Source organism: Lepus europaeus, chromosome 11, assembly GCF_033115175.1.
Source record: "Lepus europaeus isolate LE1 chromosome 11, mLepTim1.pri, whole genome shotgun sequence".
Taxonomy (NCBI): domain Eukaryota; kingdom Metazoa; phylum Chordata; class Mammalia; order Lagomorpha; family Leporidae; genus Lepus; species Lepus europaeus.
In genome coordinates, this window is record NC_084837.1 from 600270 (window position 1) to 622957 (window position 22688).

At 60.2% G+C, this 22688-nt stretch overlaps 1 protein-coding gene across 3 annotated transcripts in view; it reads left to right on the forward strand.

Moving 5' to 3' along the window:
- The window catches only part of NTRK3 (neurotrophic receptor tyrosine kinase 3), a 262599-nt gene that overhangs the window by 235619 nt on the left and 4292 nt on the right, over positions 1-22688 (forward strand). Inside the window, exon 16 of one of the 3 annotated variants that reach the window (XM_062204530.1) lies at positions 18258-18299. The exons of the other annotated variants lie outside the window; for them this stretch is intronic. Coding sequence (XP_062060514.1) covers positions 18258-18299 — 42 coding nt within the window. The remainder of the gene's footprint in view (positions 1-18257; positions 18300-22688) is intronic. 3 annotated transcript variants of the gene reach the window in all.

Here is a 22688-nt window from a genome sequence, read left to right on the forward strand (position 1 = left end):
CCGCTGCCTATTTACGGAGTGGTGATGCCGGCGTTGACTCCGCAAGGTGCTCTCGCATCTTCACCAGCCCTCACACGCCGAAGGCTGGGCCGCTCCAGGGGACTCCGACGTCCAGATGCAAGTCCTGGGCCGGAGGAAGGGCCCTCCTGGCCACGGATGACGAGTGGAATTACATGGAGCAGCCCTGAGTGGCCGGCCCCGGGAGCGTGCGAGCCGTGACTGCTGTACGTGTGGGCCTGGGCCAGTGCTCGTCCCCGTCTGCCCTGCTCAGTCTAAACCCAAGTGTGAGCTCAGCCGCCTGAGACTGTGCTGTCCAGTGCCCAGGGCGGAGGCCGGGGGAGCTGACTTGTCCCGGAGAGCAGGAGCCGGGGCGGGTCCTCCCTGCGGCCGGTACCCGGGGCAGGTGTGCAGCCCTGCTCCCCTCAGTTACTGAAGTCTGGTGGCCTAAGACTTGCTGGCTTCTCATGTCTAATGTAGGTGCACACACACAATTCATGCCTGGCTGTGCACACGTGTGTGTGCGCATGAGTAAGTGCACCTGTGCATACATGCCTGTGTTCGCTCACACACACATGTTGCATGGTGGGTGTGTGTTCATGTGTATTGTGTCATGCATGTGTGCACACGAGTGAGTGTGCCTGTACATGCATTCATGTGTGCACTCACCTTCACACACTTGTGTTCATATGCATGCTGTCACTATGAGTGTGTTCATGTGTGTCCACATACACATTGGTACTGTAGGTGTGGTCATATGTGTGTCATACATACATACACTCACACGTGCACACATGTATTCACATACATGCAATGTGTTCACATGCATGTCAGCACTATTGGAGCGCTTATGTGTGTCATGCATGCACGAACACACTCAGACATGCACACATGTGTTCACATGCATGTTGGCACTCTGTGTATGTCCATGCATTCTGTGCATGCATTTGCACACAAATGCACATGTGTTTACACATGTGTGTTCACATGCATGTTGGCACCAGGTGTATGTCCACACAGGCCATGCATATATTTGTACACACATGTGTTTATACACGTGTGTTCACATGCATGTTGGCACTGTGGGTGTGTGTTGTGCATGTGTGTGCCTGCTTGCCCAGTACAGAGTCCAGAGAACGCACAAAGGGTGTGAGGAGCCGAGGAGACAGCTCCTCACCATCCTTTTGCATCGTGATTCTCTAAGCAAAGAGGCCCGGTCTGGCTCACATGTAAGAGGCGTGTGGCCGGCCTGCAGAGGTGAGCTGACGTCCCCACCACATATCCAGGCAGAGCCAACGGTGCCACGGCGGCTCGTCCTCTGTGAAGATGTGGCTGGCATGCCTTTCCTCCCGGGACCCCTGCCTCAGTGCCCCAAAGACTTCCTTTCACACTTGCCTGGGCAGCAGCCATTACCCCTCCCGGCATTTCTGATAGCTCCTTTGGGCTCTTAAGATTGGCATTGAAGTCTAGGATCCGCAGAAGCTCCCAGGGCCCTGAGGGGCGGGGCCTGAGATTCGCTCCTGTGACTTTGGGGCTTGGTGACTTTCCGAGCCCCAGGACGAAAGGGCTGCTGTGGTTGGTGCCTGGCTGCTCGCGGTCCAGAGGCCTTGAGGCCATTGTGTTGCCCCTGCTGTGGGTGTGCCTGGCACTCAGGAGGTGCCATACAAATTAAAGCCAGAACTGGAATTTGGAGGAATGGGTGCGGCTCGGGCTGGAGGAGCCCAACAGGCAACCAGGCACCAGGCAGGTGGGGCAGCCCTGGAGGAAGGGGCGGCAGCCCAGCAGCAGGGCCAGGGCGAGCTTTTCTGTCAGGTAGGATGCTCAGGGGGCAGCGGTCATCTGGCTCAGGAGGGTCCGAGTGCGGCCCTTGTCGGGATGGAGCCGTGAGTCTGGGACAGGTGCCGGGCGGGTGCCAAGCATCCAGGGAGGCACAGGGGCTGTGGGCAGGCCAGGCAGCTGGTAGCAAGGCCCCCAGGCGCTCCTGGGACAGGGATGACCGTCACCCCTGGACGCAGGAATAAGGCAGGTGAAGCCAGCCTGGCTGGTGGAACGTGTGGCTCCGTGGCTCTCGGGCCCACAGAGCCTGGGTTGAACCTCTGCTCCAGTCTGCGTGACTCTGGGCAAGCTGTTAGCCTTCCTGTGCTGCCAATTGTGACAGAGGCCGCTGGCCCCGAGCGTGTGTGTTTTGCTACACGGGATAAGAGTTAGCAAGTGTAAAGCTCTTAAAATTATAAATGCCCCACAACTCTCACATGTGGATACTAAGACTGGAGCTAGCAATGCGTGCCTTCTCCAATGTCCGCGTGAACGAGCCCCACCTGGCAGGTGCATCAATCAGGCCTGGCGACTGCTGGGTTGACAGCTGCAGGGTGGGGTCACACGTGCAGCCCCAGCCTAAGCCTCCTCTGGGTCACAGGACCGTTGGACAGGCGTGCTTGCTGGGCGCAGCCTCCCGCACAGGGCTCTCCCCTCCTTCGAGTGAGACCTCGGCCCGCTGGCCAGCTGGGCGGGAGTGCGCGTGGGGTGAGTTAATGGGCCCGGCCTGGCAGTGGGGCCTGTCCTTCTGTCGGGGCCTCACTGGAACTGTGATGTCGCCACAGGGTCCCTGGGGGCAGAGAGGGACAGCCTGGGCCCGCGTGGTGACTCTCGGGAGAGACAGCAGGGTGTCCTCAATTCCTGCCACTCCCACGGCCTCCCTGTAGAGATGGTCCCTGAGATCGTCTTCTGGGCTTGCAAACCCTTGGTGTCACGCGACGCTTGCTGGCAGTGGGCAGAGGCAAACCTGTAAGACCTGCAGGTGGTGGAAACAGGCGGGGAGACACCCTGGGAGCAGATTGGAAAGGAAAAGGAGCAGCTCCTGTTCCACGCCTTGGGGGATGCTGGCTGGCGATGCGCTTGGGGGTTGTCCTGGCCCAGCCCCCACGGGACAGGTGAGGGCGCCTGCATCCCCAGACAGAGGTCTGGCAATTCCCAAGCCCACGCCTCTCGGGGGACAGCACAGGTCCCCCGGCGGTGGACTCTGTTCTCTCTGGTGCCGTCAGCGTCCTGTGAGCCTGCCTGGATCACTCCTGTTACAGACAGGTGAACGGAGGCGCAGGGGGGTTCCACAGTGGGCGAGGGCCCTCAGATGGGAGGTCTCTCATGATTGGAGCTGGATCGGTACGGTTACAAGTGTGACCCCATAACGCCCGGTTCTGTGCCCTCCTTCGGGGTTTGTGTCAGGGCTGCTCAAGGAGAGGAGGCAGACATCGGGATGGCTCGGGGCTGGGCACTGAGGCGAGCGGGGAGACCCTCCCTTGGAGGGTGGGGGAGGGGGGCCTGGGTGAGCGGGGTGCTGGGCAGGAGGGGGCCTGTGGCCCCTAAAACGTGGGCAGCGGTGGCTGCTGTGTCCACCGTGGAAACCAGTCCTGCAGGCCGTCTGCCGACGCAGGCTGGCGCACGGTGGTGGCATGTGTGCACTTTGTCATGGCGAGGTCAGCGCCATCGCTCCGTTGGGAGCGTAGGCTCTCAGTTTCGGTAACGTCTTCAAGGCGGACTTTCCTGTTCTGGCTAAAACTTGCTGAGTCGTCAGGGGAAAACAGATGGATCCAAACCAAGAACTTCCAGAGCGGCAGGACGAACCGTGGTGGGGTGGGAGCCCAGAGCGGCCCCTCGCCTGCCTGCTGGGCCCGCGTGCCTCCCTGGAATGGTGAGGGCCACGGAGGTGCGTGTGGCTGTGGCTCCGTGGACTTTGACCTGTGTCCTGTGAGGCACCTGGAGGTTCTTCCTTCTTCCTGGTGTCCTCGGGCGGAGGGGACGCGGCTCCAGGGGAGGCCACCCTTGAGCCCACAGCGTTCTCGTGAGGAGGCTGTGATGGGCCCACGCTGGGGCGACAGCATGGACGTTTGAACACGGAAGCAGGGAAACGCAGGGCCAGGCTCTCCATCCAGGCGGAGCCGAGTCTGGTAGCGCCCTCCCCCCCCCGGTCTGCCCCAGGCTCTCCATCCAGGCGGAGCCGCGTCCGGAGTGCCCCCCCCCCCCCCCCCCCCCCCCCCCCCCCCCCCGGTCTGCCCCAGGCTCTCCATCCAGGCGGAGCCGCGTCCGGAGTGCCCTCCCCCTCGGTCTGCCCCAGGCTCTCCATCCAGGCAGAGCGGAGTCCGGAACGCCCTCCCCCTCGGTCTGCCCCAGGCTCTCCATCCAGGCGGAGCCAAGTCCGGAGCGCCCTCCCCCTCGGTCTGCCCCAGGCTCTCCAACCAGGTGGAGCCGAGTCTGGAGTGCCCTCCCCCTCGGTCTCCCCTCCACACGTGGACCCCAGGTGGCAGGAGGGGGCAGCACAGTGGGCTGCGTGTGGGGTCACCTGCGGGGCTGGTCCCGAGCGCTGGGGTGGGGCTGGGCCTCTGCATCTTTGCTGACCGTGCCCGAGGGCCCAGCCACTCGAGGGGAAGGGCCATGGGCCCCGGAATGTTCCAGAGCGTGAGAATGAGGCAGGGGCCTCCTGGGCCTCACAAAGACTGCGGGGAGGAGGGGTAGAGCACGTGTCCCTGTCCTGATGTGGACTCTGTGTGTGGGTCCTGTGTCCTGAGGTGGACTCTGTGTGGTGCCCGTGTCCCTGTCCTGAGGTGGACTCTGTGTGTGGGTCCTGTGTCCTGAGGTGGACTCTGTGTGGTACCCGTGTCCCTGTCCTGAGGTGGACTCTGTGTGTGGGTCCTGTGTCCTGTGGTGGATCAGTGTGTGGTGCCCGTGTCCCTGTCCTGAGGTGGACTCTGTGTGTGGTGCCCGTGTCCCTGTGCTGAGGTGGGCTCTGTGTGTGGTGCCCGTGTCCCTGTCCTGAGGTGGATCAGTGTGTGGGTCCTGTGTCCTGTGGTGGATCAGTGTGTGGTGCCCGTGTCCCTGTCCTGAGGTGGACTCTGTGTGTGGTGCCCGTGTCCCTGTGCTGAGGTGGACTCTGTGTGGTACCCGTGTCCCTGTCCTGAGGTGGATCAGTGTGTGGTGCCCGTGTCCCTGTGCTGAGGTGGGCTCTGTGTGTGGTGCCCGTGTCCCTGTCCTGATGTGGACTCTGTGTGTGGGTCCTGTGTCCTGAGGTGGATCAGTGTGTGGTGCCCGTGTCCCTGTCCTGTGGTGGATCAGTGTGTGGTGCCCGTGTCCCTGTCCTGAGGTGGATCAGTGTGTGGTGCCCGTGTCCCTGTGCTGAGGTGGACTCTGTGTGTGGTGCCCATGTCCCTGACCTGAGGTGGACTCTGTGTGTGGTACCCGTGTCCCTGTCCTGTGGTGGATCAGTGTGTGGTACCCGTGTCCCTGTGCTGAGGTGGACTCTGTGTGGTGCCCGTGTCCCTGTGCTGAGGTGGACTCTGTGTGTGGTACCCGTGTCCCTGTGCTGAGGTGGACTCTGTGTGGTACCCGTGTCCCTGTCCTGAGGTGGACTCTGTGTGTGGTGCCCGTGTCCCTGTGCTGAAGTGGACTCTGTGTGTGGTGCCCGTGTCCCTGTGCTGAAGTGGACTCTGTGTGTGGTGCCCGTGTCCCTGACCTGAGGTGGACTCTGTGTGTGGTACCCGTGTCCCTGTGCTGAGGTGGACTCTGTGTGTGGTGCCCGTGTCCCTGTGCTGAGGTGGGCTCTGTGTGTGGTGCCCGTGTCCCTGTCCTGAGGTGGATCAGTGTGTGGGTCCTGTGTCCTGTGGTGGATCAGTGTGTGGTGCCCGTGTCCCTGTGCTGAGGTGGACTCAGTGTGTGGTACCCGTGTCCCTGTCCTGAGGTGGATCAGTGTGTGGTGCCCGTGTCCCTGTCCTGTGGTGGATCAGTGTGTGGTACCCGTGTCCCTGTCCTGAGGTGGACTCTGTGTGTGGTGCCCGTGTCCCTGTGCTGAGGTGGACTCTGTGTGGTGCCCGTGTCCCTGTGCTGAGGTGGACTCTGTGTGTGGTGCCCGTGTCCCTGTGCTGAGGTGGATCAGTGTGTGGTGCCTGTGTCCCTGTCCTGAGGTGGACTCTGTGTGGTGCCCGTGTCCCTGACCTCAGGTGGACTCTGTGTGTGGTGCCCGTGTCCCTGTGCTGAAGTGGACTCTGTGTGTGGTGCCCGTGTCCCTGTGCTGAAGTGGACTCTGTGTGTGGTGCCCGTGTCCCTGTGCTGAGGTGGACTCTGTGTGTGGTGCCCGTGTCCCTGTGCTGAGGTGGACTCTGTGTGTGGTGCCTGTGTCCCTGTCCTGAGGTGGATCAGTGTGTGGGTCCTGTGTCCTGTGGTGGATCAGTGTGTGGTGCCCGTGTCCCTGTCCTGAGGTGGACTCAGTGTGTGGTACCCGTGTCCCTGTCCTGAGGTGGATCAGTGTGTGGTGCCCGTGTCCCTGTCCTGTGGTGGATCAGTGTGTGGTACCCGTGTCCCTGTGCTGAGGTGGACTCTGTGTGTGGTGCCCGTGTCCCTGTCCTGAGGTGGACTCTGTGTGTGGTTCCTGTGTCCTGAGGTGGACTCTGTGTGTGGTGCCCGTGTCCCTGTGCTGAGGTGGACTCTGTGTGGTGCCCGTGTCCCTGTCCTGAGGTGGACTCTGTGTGGTGCCCGTGTCCCTGTGCTGAGGTGGACTCTGTGTGGTACCCGTGTCCCTGTGCTGAGGTGGACTCTGTGTGTGGTGCCCGTGTCCCTGTGCTGAGGTGGACTCTGTGTGGTGCCCGTGTCCCTGTCCTGAGGTGGACTCTGTGTGGTGCCCGTGTCCCTGTGCTGAGGTGGACTCTGTGTGGTGCCCGTGTCCCTGTGCTGAGGTGGACTCTGTGTGTGGTGCCCGTGTCCCTGTGCTGAGGTGGACTCTGTGTGTGGTACCCGTGTCCCTGTGCTGAGGTGGACTCTGTGTGTGGTACCCGTGTCCCTGTCCTGTGGTGGATCAGTGTGTGGTGCCCGTGTCCCTGTCCTGAGGTGGATCAGTGTGTGGGTCCTGTGTCCTATGGTGGATCAGTGTGTGGTACCCGTGTCCCTGTCCTGAGGTGGACTCTGTGTGTGGTGCCCGTGTCCCTGTGCTGAGGTGGATCAGTGTGTGGTGCCCGTGTCCCTGACCTGAGGTGGATCAGTGTGTGGTGCCCGTGTCCCTGACCTGAGGTGGACTCTGTGTGGTGCCCGTGTCCCTGTCCTGAAGTGGACTCTGTGTGTGGTGCCCATGTCCCTGTGCTGAGGTGGATCAGTGTGTGGTACCCGTGTCCCTGTGCTGATGTGGACTCAGTGTGGTGCCCGTGTCCCTGTGCTGAGGTGGATCAGTGTGTGGGTCCTGTGTCCTGTGGTGGATCAGTATGTGGTGCCCGTGTCCCTGTCCTGAGGTGGACTCAGTGTGTGGTACCCGTGTCCCTGTCCTGAGGTGGACTCTGTGTGGTGCCCGTGTCCCTGTCCTGTGGTGGATCAGTGTGTGGTGCCCGTGTCCCTGTCCTGAGATGGACTCTGTGTGGTGCCCGTGTCCCTGACCTGAGGTGGACTCTGTGTGGTGCCCGTGTCCCTGACCTGAGGTGGACTCTGTGTGGTGCCCGTGTCCCTGTGCTGAGGTGTTCTGTGTGGTGCCCGTGTCCCTGTGCTGAGGTGTTCTGTGTGGTGCCCGTGTCCCTGTCTCCTGAGCCAGGACTCTACCTCTGGAAGTGCCACTCTGTTTTGGTAGAGGCAAGTGGCTCAGATCAGCCACAACAAGGGTGTGGCCTTATCCCTTCCCTGCCTCGGGGGCCCCCCAGGGGACCTCAGTTGGCTGCGTCACCCCCACTTTCTCAGCCTGGAAACAGAGGCGTGCTTGCTGTCTCCACTCCTGCCGGACTTTGCTGTGAGACTGACAAACGGGAATGCGCTTGCACAAACCACCCCGCCGTGACTGCCGGCTCAGCCCCCAGGACCCTCTCCTGGGTTCGTCCTCAGAGCAGCCTCCTCTGCCTTGAGACCTTGAGGAGAAGCGGAGAGGTGGGGCTTGGTCAGGCCGGCAGAAGGTAGCCCACAGCTGCAGCTCCCAGGACTGCCTGGGACGGCAGAGCCGTGTGGAGGTGCCGCGCGCCGTGCCTTTCAGCTGAGACCCTCGGCCACTCCCTTCCCTGCAGACAGCACCCAGGGCCCCCTGGGAAGGAGCAGCCCTCGTGGGAGGAAGCAGACCCGGGCTCCACCCTCCTCTGGAAATGGAAAGGCACCCAGAGGTGCCCAGGCTCTGCCTCACCGAGCACCCTGTCCTGGAACTGGAAGACCCGTGTCAGCCAGTGCTGCCCTCACCCCACTGCACAGAGCCGGACACCTGAGTAGGGGAGAGCTGGGCACTTCTGTTCGGACCTAGCACTGTCCTCGGCCTGCTCACAGCACACGTGCAAATGCATGCACACATCTGTGCGTGCACACACATGCAAAACACATGCACACGTGCACACACATGCACACACACGTGCACACACATGCCCTGTGCAGAGCTGGTCTGCTAGAGGTTAGCATGGTCCTTGCTGTGGGCTCTCATCCCAGGGTCTGGTTCCCTGCTGGTCAGACTGCACCTGGCCCATCTTGTGCCCCTGGAGCAAGCAGAACCACCGACCCTCGGGCCCCACTGGGTGGTCTTGACTTGGGGGCAGTGAGAGCAGAGGGCACGGGAGCCAGCCTCACCCAGGCTCTGCCTGCATCCCAGGAGCCCCTTTGCCGCCTCCCTCCCCTCAGGCTGGGCCGGCTCCCTTGTTGAAATCTCTCCAGGGAGCTGCCATGGTACACGGTGGCGCTCACTTTCCCGGTGACTCGGGATGCGTGTCCAAGCCCACAGCGGCTGCTGTTGCCGTCCCCGGGCTGCCCGTTGCTGTCTCTGAGTGGACTCTACCTTTACATAGCAATGAGGTGCTTGCCCCGCCCGTGTGTGCTCTGTGCTGTGCGAGGTCTGTCCTACAGCATCCAAGGCCCCTCGCTGACCCACAGGGGCGGGGGTGCGCGTAGATCCCTGGACAGCATGGGATGAGGCGGGGCCCTCACTGCCCGGCCACCCTCACTACAGCGGCTCTGCAGCCCTGGGCAGCCGGAGAGCTGTGAGGCAGCCAGGGCCGGAGGCCATGCGCGTGTCCCTGCCGTGTGCCACGTTGTGCTCCCAGCGTCCTGGCCTGGGCACATGGACATGGGCAGCAGGTGCTGCTGTGGCCAACACTGTCCACTGAAGTCAGGAGGCGCCCATGCCCTGAGTCCTCCATGTCCGCTCCTCTGCTTCTGGCGTCTTCAGTCCCCAGCCACAGCACCAGGGGCCATGTGGTCCCCGGCAGCTGCAGGGAGGTGTCCGGGGGGCTGTGGACGCTGCCGTGGCCAGAGCTCCTGCCCATCTGCCCACCCATGGCGGCCCTGCCTGGAAGGCCTCACTGCTTCCTCTGGGCCCCAGAGGGGGAGAGGCGGACGAGGAGCCGAGAGCCTGCACGGAGGGCACTTGGGACCCGCTTCGGCGTCCAGCCTGAATCTGCTCACTGGCCAAGTGTGCGCATGTCCCTGCACGTGTGCAGATCCCGGATGCAGACACGCCTTGCACATGGGTGTGGGAACACGTGACTGACACACAGATACGCATGATGGAGAGAACAGACAGACGGACACGCGGACACACACGTGACGCTCCGTGCTGCCTCAGGCCTCTCACTCAGGCAGGGCGTCCCCAGCACCTCTTCCCTTCAGATCGGCCCGTCTTGGACACCCCAGGACATGTGTGGGAGGCCGTGGTGGTTAACGGCTCCGAGAGGTGAGACCTGGGCCCATTCCAAGCTGAGTGGGCCTTTCCAGGATAGGAGCGGGCTGTGTCTCGTGTCCACTCACCCAGGGCAAAGCCCCACCCCAGGAGGGTTGGGGGCCTGGCTGGCCCAGTGCTGCCCTGGGGACTCAGGGCGCCGGCTCTCCCCAGCAGGACGCCCTGCTCTGTGAAGGCCAGGCAGCCCTGGCTTCTCCCCTCCAGGCCTCCAGGGCTGAGGCAGAGCAGTCCTGAGCCTACAGAGCCGGCAGTGACCTGGGCGTGGTTGCCTGGAGGACAGGAAGCGTTGAGCACAGAGCAGTGTCCTGGGAGACGGCCCGCCTCCTGCACCACCTCGGGTCATGTCTGCACCTCCTCCAAGGACGTGGGGGCCCCATCCCCACGGTGCAGACAGAGCCTCTGGGGACGGCACACGCCCCCATCCCACTGGCCCTGTTTCCTCGTGCTTCATACACGTTCTGTGTCCCAGAACTCACAGCCCTCGGATTTCTAGGGTGTCTAGAGACGTAGCCACGTCCGTCTTGTTCGAGAGATTATGTTACTCTGGCTCAGTGTGTCTGACACTGAACCGGGCCTAAGCCTCAGGGCCTGGGGGCTGCAGGGTCTGTGAGGGGGCTTTGTTCCGCCTGGCTGCACCCAGGAGTTCTTTCCTGTAGCAGGGCCTGAAGTGCTGTGAGCCCGGGGCCTGGTGGGGCTGGCCTCGGGCAGAGCCTGGGGCCTGCGCCGTGTCTCTGAGGCTGTCACACAGCCAGGAGGCGGCAGCCCGTCTGGGTGACACCAGTTCTCCAGTGTGTGTCTGGACTTGCGCTGTCTGCCCCTTGAAAGATTGCAGCTGGGGTGTAGCTGGCGGGTGCCTGCTCAGACGCTGTGCAGCTGTCCGAAGAGGCAGAGAGCAGGGACTCCCGAGGTGCAGAGGGCAGGAGGACCCTGGACCCCAGCAAGTGTGGACGGCGGTGAGCGTCTTGATGACAGCCTGCCGGCCAGCTCGTCTCCCGCTGCCGTGTGTGGCAGAGCTGTCACCGAGCCTCTGAGCCACCCCGCAGCAGGAGGCCAGCAGCCTTCTCGTGGCTTGGAAGGACCCTGCCTGCGGCCGTGCGATGGGAGAGTCCACAGAGGTGGGGATCCCTCCGCGGGTCCCAGGGACTTCTGCTCCGGGCACTGGCTTGCTCGCCTGTGAGGGCTGCGGCCTCTCCATCTGTCTCCTTTCTCCTTCTCCAGGGCAGTGTGGGGCCTGGGCTGTGCACGTCTGCGGGAGAGGCAGGCGTCAGGGTGCTCCTGGGACCCCACGGCATGGGGACCTGGGCGTCCTCCAGCCTTAGCCCTTCCAGTCGCTCCCTGGAAGTGAGCACCCTGCCCTGGGAAGAGTAGGGGCCTGGCGGGGTGGGGAGTGAGGCCCCCAGGGAGGTCCGGCCCCAGGCAGCCAGAGCCTGAGCACGCAGCCCGCCTGCCCTTGGCCTTGGGCGCTGGGCCGGAGGGGAGGCCGCGGCTGCTGCCCTCCTCTGTGGCCTGGGGGTGGGTGGGCGCGGCCTGGCCCGCACTCCTGGAAGCAGGCGCTGGACTCCGTGCCTCAAACTCTTCCGTTCCTGGTACATTTCAAGTCGGCAGTTGAAACCTTCGGCGTGATGTTCAGTAGTTGGGAAAGATGCCGTTTCCAGAATGTTGTAAATATTGACATCAAAAAATACACCATTCCTTTAATGCGCCTAATGAACTTTAATGCCAGAGCGACTTGGAGCGTCACCTGTTGGGCACAGGGCCCTGCTCTCGGGCAGTCGTGCATGGCTCCCCGTTCACCCCAGTCACCCCATGAACCTCAGCTCCGTGTCGCAGAGCTGCATGCGCGGAGGCCTTATTGTCTGTTCCCTCATGACGCACGGTGGCAGAAAACCTGAAGTTCGCTCGTGATGCCCAGGGCCCTATGTCCCAGAGAGGACGGGTTTGGGGCTGTCGCCACGGGGCTCAGCAGTCAGGCCGAGGGCCAGATGATGCACCGGGGACTCCCCAGAGGACATGGGGAAGACACCGAAATAGAGGCACAACAACCCCCCCCCCCCCCGGAATCCGCATGGTCTGCGTGAGATGCCTGGTGCCGGAGACGTCTGGGACTCGGCGTCTGGGACTGCACTGCCCACGGGCCCGGAGCTCTTCACTGAGCCTGGCGTCCTGCTCAGGCAGGGACGGTGTGGGCAGCTCTGTCCGTTTGGCTGGTGTGTTTGCGCCACACAGACACGAGCTGGGGCAGGCGTCCTGGGACAGCTGGTGCGTTGTCTGCTGGAAAGCTTGCCTTGGGCTGTTGTTGAAGAACAACACGCTCTGAGCTGATCCTCCTCGCAGATTCGTCCCCTCCCGTGTTTCAGAAGAATTGACAACGACTCAGCTTGCAAGAGGGTTTGTCACTCGCCAGGGGTCTTTGTCGTGAACTCCGTGGGCTTCTACTCCCGAGACTTAGAGCAAGTTTGTGTTTCCATCTGAGAGCGATGTGTGTGCACATACGTGTATTTGTATGTACATGTGTGTATGTGATCTGCACGTGTATGTGTGATCTGCATGTGTGTGATCTGCATGCACATGTGACATATGAATGTGTGTATGTAATAGGTGTGCGGGAATGTGTGTATGTGTATGGATGTCTATGTGTGTATATATGACATTAGTGTACATGAGGAATGTATGCAAATGTGGTATGTATTTAGCACTGTTTATATGAGACATGTGCGACACGTGTATGTGTGTTTGTGTGTTTATGTGTGTATATGGTATGTGCAGGACATGTGTATGTGTGAGGTATGTAGCATGTGCATATGTGTGATGTATGTGTACATGTATATGCATGTGTGTCTTTGTATCTCTGTGTGATGTGTTTGTGTGAGTGTGTGATGTCTGTGTGTGTCTGTGTATATCTGTGTATGTGTGTGTCTGAGTGTGTGATGTGTGTGTGTACATCTGTGTGTATCTGTGTATGTGTGTGTGATGCATGTCTGTGAGTGTCTGCGTGTATATCTGTGTCTGTGTGTATCTGTGTGTATGTCTGAGTGTGTGATGTATGTCTGTGTGTCTCTGTATGTGTATATCTGTGTATGTGTGTGTCTGTGTGTATCTGTGTATATCTGTATGTGTATATCTGTATGTGTGTGTGATGCATATCTGTGTGTGTGTATGTGTGTGTGTCTGAGTGTATGATGTGTGTGTGTCTCTGTGTGTGTACATCTGTGTGTATCTGTGTATGTGTGTGATGCCTGTCTGTGTGTGTATGTGTGTGATGTGTGTCTGTGTATATCTGTATGTGTATATCTGTGTATGTGTGTGTGTCTGTGTATATCTGTGTGTGTCTGAGTGTGTGATGTGTGTCTGTGTGTGTACATCTGTGTATATCTGTATGTGTGTGATGTGTGTCTGTGTGTGTCTGTGTTTGTGGGGGGTAAGAATTAGTGCTAATATCATTTCTGAAGCCAAAGCAGAGCTCTGGCTGCCAGCCTTGGCGCCTGCTGGGATGAGGTGATCGTCCCAGGTGAGGGACGAGGGCAGGGACAAGCACCCTGTCCTGGGCAAGCTGATCACGGTGTAGCAAGACGGCCGCTGAAGGCATGCCCCCCCCGCCCCCAGAGGGCGTCCAGCCGATGGACGCAGTGGGCAGTGTGGTCGGCAGTGGTGGGCCGTTGCCAGTGGTTGTGACGTCGCTGGGCTGGGGGAGCGTGCTGTCGGAGGTAGCCTGGAGTCACAGGGTGCACCGGCTCTGCTGTGCGAGGTGCACGTGACTCAGGTTCCTGCAGAGCAGGAGGTGAGGACGCAGGGGAGGCCTCCGGGTCCCGAGGTGTGGGGCAGCCTCCACTTCTGTCAGCCTCAATCCAGACTCGCCGGGCTGAGCAGTTAGGGGAGGACGCACGTGGAGCCCATGGTGGCAGTGCAAGTGGGGCTCGTGCTGAAAACTGCCTGTTCATCCACAGTTCAGATCCAACCGGGGCCTGGTGTCTGCAGCCTCACTGTGGGCCGGGGCGCTCCTGCAGGGTTATGGTGCCCCCAGGGGACTGTTCAGACACAGGACCAGAGGCCGCAGAGGCTGGGCCTTCCCCAGGTGCTCCTGCCACTGACCGAGCCCGGTGTCCACGTGGAGCCCGGGCCCCTTCAGGGGAACAGTGGGGTTTGTGCCCTGTGTGCTGGGGGTGTGGTTTCTTTGGGGAACGGGGGTGGGGTTTGTGCCCTGTGTGCCGGGGGCGGGGTTTCTCTGGGGAACGGGGTGGGGTTTGTGCCCTGTGTGCCGGGGCGGGGTTTCTCTGGGGAACGGGGTGGGGTTTGTGCCCTCTGTGCCGGGGGTGGGGTTTCTCTGGGGAACAGTGGGGTTTGTGCCCTGTGTGCCGGGGCGGGGTTTCTCTGGGGAACGGGGGGGGGGGGGGGGGGTTTGTGCCCTGTGTGCCGGGGCGGGGTTTCTCTGGGGAAAGGGGGCGGGGTTTGTGCCCTGTGTGCCGGGGGCGGGTTTTCTCTGGGGAACAGGGGGGTTTGTGCCCTGTGTACCGGGGGCGGGGTTTCTCTGGGGAACGGGGTGGGGTTTGTGCCCTGTGTACCGGGGGCGGGGTTTCTCTGGGGAACAGGGGGGGTTTGTGCCCTGTGTGCCGGGGCGGGGTTTCTCTGGGGAACGGGGTGGGGTTTGTGCCCTCTGTGCCGGGGGTGGGGTTTCTCTGGGGAACAGTGGGGTTTGTGCCCTGTGTGCCGGGGCGGGGTTTCTCTGGGGAACGGGGGGGGGGGGGGGGGGGTTTGTGCCCTGTGTGCCGGGGCGGGGTTTCTCTGGGGAAAGGGGGCGGGGTTTGTGCCCTGTGTGCCGGGGGCGGGTTTTCTCTGGGGAACAGGGGGGTTTGTGCCCTGTGTACCGGGGGCGGGGTTTCTCTGGGGAACGGGGTGGGGTTTGTGCCCTGTGTACCGGGGGCGGGGTTTCTCTGGGGAACGGGGTGGGGTTTGTGCCCTGTGTGCCGGGGCGGGGTTTCTCTGGGGAACGGGGTGGGGTTTGTGCCCTGTGTGCCGGGGGCGGGGTTTCTCTGGAGTACAGGGGGTTTGTGCCCTGTGTGCCGGGGCGGGGTTTCTCTGGGGAACGGGGTGGGGTTTGTGCCCTGTGTGCCGGGGCGGGGTTTCTCTGGGGAACGGGGTGGGGTTTGTGCCCTGTGTGCCGGGGCGGGGTTTCTCTGGGGTACAGGGGGTTTGTGCCCTGTGTGCCGGGGCGGGGTTTCTCTGGGGAACAGGGGGGTTTGTGCCCTGTGTGCCGGGGGCGGGGTTTCTCTGGGGAACAGGGGGGTTTGTGCCCTGTGTACCGGGGGCGGGGTTTCTCTGGGGAACGGGGTGGGGTTTGTGCCCTGTGTGCCGGGGTGGGGTTTCTCTGGGGAACAGGGGGTTTGTGCCCTGTGTGCCGGGGCGGGGTTTCTCTGGAGAACAGGGGGGGTTTGTGCCCTGTGTGCCGGGGCGGGGTTTCTCTGGGGAACAGGGGGTTTGTGCCCTGTGTGCCGGGGGCGGGGTTTCTCTGGGGAACGGGGTGGGGTTTGTGCCCTGTGTGCCGGGAGCGGGGTTTCTCTGGGGAACAGGGGGGTTTGTGCCCTGTGTGCCGGGGGCGGGGTTTCTCTGGGCAGCAGACTCCAAACTGTGACACTGCAAGGGCTGCTGGGTGATGCCGAGGCACAGTGGGGCAGCGTTCCCAGGGTCTAGGACCCCCCACCCCCCCCAGGTCCTGAAGGTCAGCTTCTAAGCCGCCCAAGCCCTGCTCCCTGTGAGTGTGAGGCTGGGAGGGCCTGGGCCCTCCTCCAGGTGCCCACACTCTGTCCAGCCCTGTTCCTCCAAGCTTTGCTGAGGTCGTGGGGCTGCCCGGACACGCTGTCGTCCTGTGGGACAGGGCGTGGCCAGAGCACAGCATCCGGGGCTCCTCACTGCAGATGGGGTGTTTCACCTGTGGCTGGGGCTGTGACTTCCGGCCACCTTGTGTCTGGCTGGGCTGGGTCTCTTGGACGTGTGAGAATGACCGGGTCACCCTGGAAGGGACTGACAGAGCTCCGGGGGCCTGGGCCTGGGGCGCCGTCCCGTGCTGTGGGAGGACAGAGTGAGCCGTGGTCCTCACCTGCACACCTCGCTCAGTGGATTCCAGAGGGTTAACAAGCTCGGTCCCACCTGGCAGGGCCTCTGTTGGACTCCAGGTGTGCAGACCAGGAGGTGAAGTCCGGGGGATTGAGTGTTGGGAGCCAGGGCTGTGACGGCCAGGTCACTCCTCTTTCTGTGGTGTCACTGGGCCCTGCAAAGACCTCAGCGCACTCCCTGGGGAGGCAGTAGCGACCTCACTGCTCGGCGAGGCCTGGCTCTCCCAGATGCCCCCTGGGGCTTCTCCCCCCCCATCCACAGCCTTCAGAGGGTCTCCCCGCAGTCAGCAGCTGCGTACCTGGGTGCTCTGCCCTGGGGATGTTGCTGGAGGTGGGGCCTTGCCAGGGGTGGGGCATTGGGAGGGCATGGGAGCATTGCTGGGGAAGGACCTGCTGGGCCAGGCCAGGAGAGTGCTCCCTGTCTGGGTCTTCTGCACAGGGGTGTTGCCAGGGGCGGGCACTGCTGGGGCGGGACCTGCTGGGCCAGGCCAGGAGAGTGCTCCCTGTCTGGGGTCTTCTGCACAGGGGTGTTGCCAGGGGCGGGCATTGCTGGGGTGGGACCTGCTGGGCCAGGCCAGGAGAGTGCTCCCTGTCTGGGGTCTTCTGCACAGGGGTGTTGCCAGGGGCGGGCACTGCTGGGGCGGGACCTGCTGGGCCAGGGGAAGAGAGTGCTCCCCTGTCTGGGGTCTTCTGCACAGGGGTGTTGCCAGGGGCGGGCACTGCTGGGGCGGGACCTGCTGGGCCAGGCCAGAACAGTGCTCCCATATCCAGGGGTCCTCCTCTTTCTAACCTGTGCTTTCAACTCAGACACTGGGCACAGGACCATATTTGTCACTAATGGGAGATTTCTTTTAAATAAGCCGTCTTTAGTGCAGAACATAAATCAGGTCTCCTCGTTTATTTTTAATTTTTAAAATTTCCAATGCAATGCATGATCATGATACACCCCTGAGCAGTGCGTGGAAAGCTCGTGAGAAGAGTGTGTGGTTTTGTAATTCATTGACCCAGGGAGTCTCTAAAGTCTGGGGTTTGGCCGCCTCCTGCTGGCTCCCGGCTCCCTGGCCTTGTTGCTGACTACATGTACACGGTGTCGCATGTGTCTGCTCGTCTGTACACACGTGTGACGTGAACAAGAATGTGTCCTCCAGGGACGCCTTTCCTGTACTACCTCCTGTGCCTGTCCACATGTGTGTGTGCCACGTGTCCTCATGTGAGTGTACCACGTGTCCACATGTGTGCCGCATGTCATGTGTCCACATGTGGGCATGCTGCAGTCCACACATGAGTGTGCCACATGTCCACACGTGAGCATGCTGTGTCCACATGTGAGCGTGCCGCCTCTTCACATGTGTGCTGCACGCCTGCATGTGTGCATGCCGTGTGTCCACACGTGAGGGCGCTGCGTGTCCACATGTGAGTGCACCGTGCCGTCACCCCAAGTCTACCTTCAGCCGTGGGTACTCTCAGCACTGAGACACGGAAGCCGGCGTGCTCAGCAGACACTCTGCTTCCCAGAGCAAACTCTCAGGTCCCTGGAGAGCACTGGGTTACCGGGCTGCAGGGGCTGCACTCAGCACGGTGCGCTCGGCACGGCCTGGCCAGCGGTGTGGCGAGAAACCCCTTCCCCAGACCCTCAACAGGGGTCCTGTCCTTCCCAGTGTTCCCCGGGGACTCCCACAGCAGCCTCCTGCCGCCTTAGCACTGCCCCTCCACGCATCCACAGCCCATGGAGCTGTGCTGTCCCCCTGTTCTCTCTAATGCCATCTCTCTGTGTCCATGGCCCATGGAGCTGTGTCTTCCCCCTGCTCTCTCTAACGCCATCTCTCTCTCTCTCTCTGGCCCATGGTAGCTGTGCCGTCCCCCTGCTCCCTCTAACGCCATCTCTCTGTGTCCATGGCCCATGGAGCTGTGCCGTCTACCTGCTCTCTCTAACGCCATTTCTCTGTGTCCATGACCCATGGTGGCTGTGCTGTGGCCCTCTGCTGTAACACAATCTCTCTGTGTCCGTGGCCCATGGTGGCTGTGCCTTCCCCTGCTCTAACGCCATTTCTCTGTGTCCATGACCCATGGTGGCTGTGCCGTCCATCTGCTTTAATGCCATCTCTGTGTCCATGACCCATGGTGGCTGTGCTGTGGCCCTCTGCTGTAACACGATCTCTCTGTGTCCGTGGCCCATGGTGGCTGTGCCGTGGCCCTCTGCTCTAACCCTCTTCTCATTCCTCCACTCAGTTGCTTTTCTCCTTGGAAGGAGCACTCTGTGCGATGTGGGTTTGAATTCTTGTTCCGTTGCTTGCTGACGTTTTCTCTCACGTGTCCTTGAAGTCTGCTTATGCTGCCTTTTCCCTGCTGCAGTATTTAAGTTTGCGAGTTGTATTTCGGAATCTTGACCGTGTGTCTCGTTTAGGAAGGCCGTCCTCTCCTGAGGCTGTGTGGGTGCTTTTCCAAGTTTTCTTCTAATATTATTATTGTTTTGTTTTTATGTTTAGCTCTTTAATCCATCGGGAAATGATTTTTGTATATGGTGTGAGGTAGGTATCCAAGCGTACGTCTCCCTGCACAGTTCGTTGTCCCGGCACGTCGGTTACTAACCCTCATCTCGTGTATTGGCCGCGTGAGTCTGCTCCGACTCTGCCCACTGACCCTGTCCACCTCGAGCCTCAGCCGCGCGGCCGTGTGAAGCTCCACGAAGCACTTTGCTCTTGGGTGGGCGCCCTCCCTCAGTGCCCAGCCTCGGGCAGGCCCAGCGTTGATCACGTGATCGCGGGGGTGAGCCCGGGACCCCTCCCGGCCGTTTGCCTCACCGTTCCCGTGGACTGCGTGCCGTGGCGCTGACATTTAGCCGAATCGGAGGAGGAACGGGACCTTTCGGGTTTCCGTTCTCGCCATGGAAACGACATTTAGTTTAGATATTAGGTATTTAGATATCCGTTTAGGTTTTTATATTTTTCAACACTTCTGTGTGAGTAGATATTGCTCCTTTCACGCTAAAGCTCACGTCTAGAGGTTTTAGTTTTGGCTGCTGTCGCGTGGACAGCGCTGTTCTACGCTCTATCTTGAGTGCCTGCCGCTGCGCTTTGGCAATAGTTTGGCTCCTGTGTTCCTCTTGTGGGCCGCTGGCTGTCTGACTCTGCGGTTGCCTGGTGTCCCCACGTCCCGCCCAGACACCTGGCGGTTTCCCTCCTCGGCCACTCTGCTCCGGTGTTTACTCCGGCTCTGCTGCCTGGGACTTCCTGAGCAGCGCTGCACAGCCCGGGCTTGTCCTGCCGCTCTCCAGGTTTCGCCACTGAGGACAGCGGCTTCCGAGCGAGCCGAGCTGAGCCGAGCCGAGCCGAGCCGAGCCGAGGGCACCCCGACCGGGACGGGCCGTGGGCTTTCCCAGCATCTTGTGAAAGGGTGGATTTTTTTCCTGAGCTCCGAATTTTCAGTGAATTAGCCCTACATTTCCTAGGGCTGACGCGTCCTCACTGAGCTATGATATGTGACTTGTAATATGTTGCTGAGTGGACGCACTTCACTCATTATATTCATAACAGAAATAGTTTCTCACAGAAGCAGATTAAAATATCTGTATCTGTCTCCATGTGTTTAGCAGTCTATGCTAAATTTCATTGGTTTTGTTATCAGAGATGTTCAAGTCGCAGAGAGTGTTTTGAAAAAAGCATTTTATCTGTTTGCTTTAGAAAAGTACAAATGGAATAGAGAACTTGGCAGAATGCGCTGATAAAACCATCTAGAGGTTGCATTTTAAACACATTTTTCTCTATCATTTTAATTGCTTCTGAGTTGACGCTCACTCGTATTTCGCATGTGCTAACCCTGACCCCGTCTTCACGTGCACCGTGTGTGTGTGTGTCCCCCTGCGTGTCCTTGGGCCCTTGCATGTCCCTGGCCCCCATGTATCCCTCACTGGCTCTGCTACCATGTTGCTCTGTGTTCACCCTGAGGTCAGACTGTCCTCACCCACGGTCAGCCTGTTCTCACCCATGGTCAGCCTGTCCTCACCTGTGGTCAGACTGTCCTCACCATGGTCAGACTGTCCTCACCACGGTCAGCCTGTCCTCACCTGTGATCAGACTGTCCTCACCCCATGGTCAGACTGTCCTCACCCCATGGTCAGACTGTCCTCACCCCATGGTCAGACTGTCCTCACCTGTGGTCAGACTGTCCTCACCATGGTCAGACTGTCCTCACCATGGTCAGACTGTCCTCACCCCATGGTCAGACTGTCCTCACCTGTGGTCAGACTGTCACCATGGTCAGACTTTCCTCACCATGGTCAGACTGTCCTCACCCCATGGTCAGACTGTCCTCACCTGTGGTCAGACTGTCCTCACCATGGTCAGACTGTCCTCACCCCTGGTCAGACTGTCCTCACCATGGTCAGACTGTCCTCACCCATGGTCATATTGTCCTCACCGTGGTCAGACTGTCCTCACCCCTGGTCAGACTGTCCTCACCACGGTCAGGCTGTCCTAACCATGGTCAGACTGTCCTCACCCATGGTCAGACTGTCCTAACCATGGTCAGACTGTCCTCACCCCTGGTCAGACTGTCCTCACCACGGTCAGGCTGTCCTAACCATGGTCAGACTGTCCTCACCCATGGTCAGACTGTCCTAACCATGGTCAGACTGTCCTCACCCGTGGTCAGACTGTCCTCACCTGTGGTCAGACTGTCCTCACCCCTGGTCAGACTGTCCTCACCATGGTCAGACTGTCCTCACCCCTGGTCAGACTGTCCTCACCCATGGTCAGACTGTCCTCACCACAGTCAGGCTGTCCTAACCATGGTCAGACTGTCCTCACCCGTGGTCATATTCTCCTCACCATGGTCAGACTGTCCTCACCTGTGGTCAGACTGTCCTAACCATGGTCAGACTGTCCTCACTCGTGGTCATATTGTCCTCACCCCGTGGTCAGACTGTCCTCACCCCATGGTTAGACTGTCCTCACCTGTGGTCAGACTGTCCTCACCCCATGGTCAGGCTGTCCTCTCCACGGTCAGGCTGTCCTAACCATGGTCAGACTGTCCTCACTGTGCCATGTATGTCCACTTGCTTGATTCACATGTGCTCCAAGTGTCCTTGTTGTCTTCTGTGTTGAATCCTGATTCCAGCTACATGTAAAATAAATGATTAATGGTGTTAATTTCCCCCAGATCACTTCAGCTATGAGCCATTGTTTTCCATGAGTAGAACTTTATTTATTATTATTGCAATGAATGTTTTTAAATTTGATTTTCATTTTTTCTCTCCCAACTAGTTTATTTTGAATTGGCTACAGAACCTTTAAAAATATCCTTTTGTTATTAATTTCTGATTCATTTTATTTGATACAGAGAAAAGATTTTGTGTGTGTGTGTGTTTTTTCTCTTGGAATTAGAGATTTCCTTCGAGGCTGAGTCCGTGATAAGTTTACATGGATTTTTAGGAGATTTAAGGTAACAGCGTAGACAGTGCAAGAAGCGGCAGGCATGCGCAGTCACAATTCTCATCCATTCTCTGGAACTCATCACTGTGTGTTTAAAATGCATCTTTATTTATGTTGTCTTCTTGGATCTTTCAATTTGTGAAAAATGCTTTAGTTTTCAGTTTAATGGCGGCTTTGCCATTTTTCCGTCTATGACCTGTGTTGACATGCGCACGTTCTCTCTGTTTGCATATGTGACGTTCATGTACTGTTGTGTATTAGCTGGAGCGTAAAAGCCATACTTATCACAGTGACGGGTCTTTGGGTCTCCCCATCTCCAAGTGTGACAGGGGCCACTTTGTCTTCACTTCTCTTGGCATTCTGAATTTCTTCTATATGTGCATGTGAAACCCTACAAAATGTACAGGAAGCCAACAGTGAAAGAAACGCGTATCTGGGGGGCTGAGGTGCTGTGGGGCCCCACATCAGGGGGCCTGGGCTCAAGTCCCAGTCCACTTTGGGTTCCTGCTGATGCCCTAAGAGGGTCCCTGCCACCCATGTGGGAGACCTGGGTGAGCTCCTGGCTCCTGGCTGAGCCCTGGCTGAGCCCTGGCTGTCATGCGTGTCTAGGCAGTGAACCGGCAGGTGGATGGTGCCTCTCTCTGTAGGTCTGTCTCTGTGTCTGTCTTTCTGTCCCTCTGCCTTTCAAATAACAGAAAACAAACAGGAAAAGGGCCCAGCAGAGGTCAGGTGCGCGTGTGGGGCCATCGCTGCGCCTTCTGCGCCCGTCCCACATTCTCGGCCCTCTTGTTTTCAGGGCCGTCCTCGTGCAGCCGGCGGCCGGCTCTCCCCAGGCTCTGCTCCTGGGCGGAGTGTGTGACCCCTTTTCTCCTTGTCGGGGGACGGCCACTGTTCTCCGTCCCATCCTGCTTCTGCACGTTGGCTCGGTCTCGGGTTTGGAAGCTGTGGTACAGCGGCCATGTCCCTTAGCAGCAGGCATGCTGAGTGTGAACCGGCAGAGTCCATGGTCACCCGCAGGCCCCCCCGGCCCCCCCAGGCGGCCCCCAGGGCCTTGGCCAGGCTGAGTCCCTTCGGGTCCCCCAGGCTGGGGTTACCTGCAGGCTGCATTCCCGACAGGTGTGTGCCAGGCGCCCTGGTGGTGCCGTGGTGGTGCTATGGGCCCGGGTCCTGTTCCACTCACAGAAAGGCACTGTTGTCAGCGTGGCCCCTCCAAGTTAGCGGCAGCTGCTTGGACGGACCGGCGTTTCTGTGGTGGGCTTGTTGGCAGCTTCTGTGACGTCCCAGTCACCGTGCTTCTGGGATCTTTCTCGCGTTTTCCTGGAGTCTGATAGCCGTATTCCAGGAGGCTGTGGGTGCAGAGCCTGCTGGCCTCTGCTGACGGGGCTCTCTGCATGCCGGGGCAGACCCCAGGGGCCTTCCCCGCTGTCCTCCGTCTGCCCCTCCCCTGCCCCCAGGGACACGAGGACGTGGGCTGAGTCCACACAGACG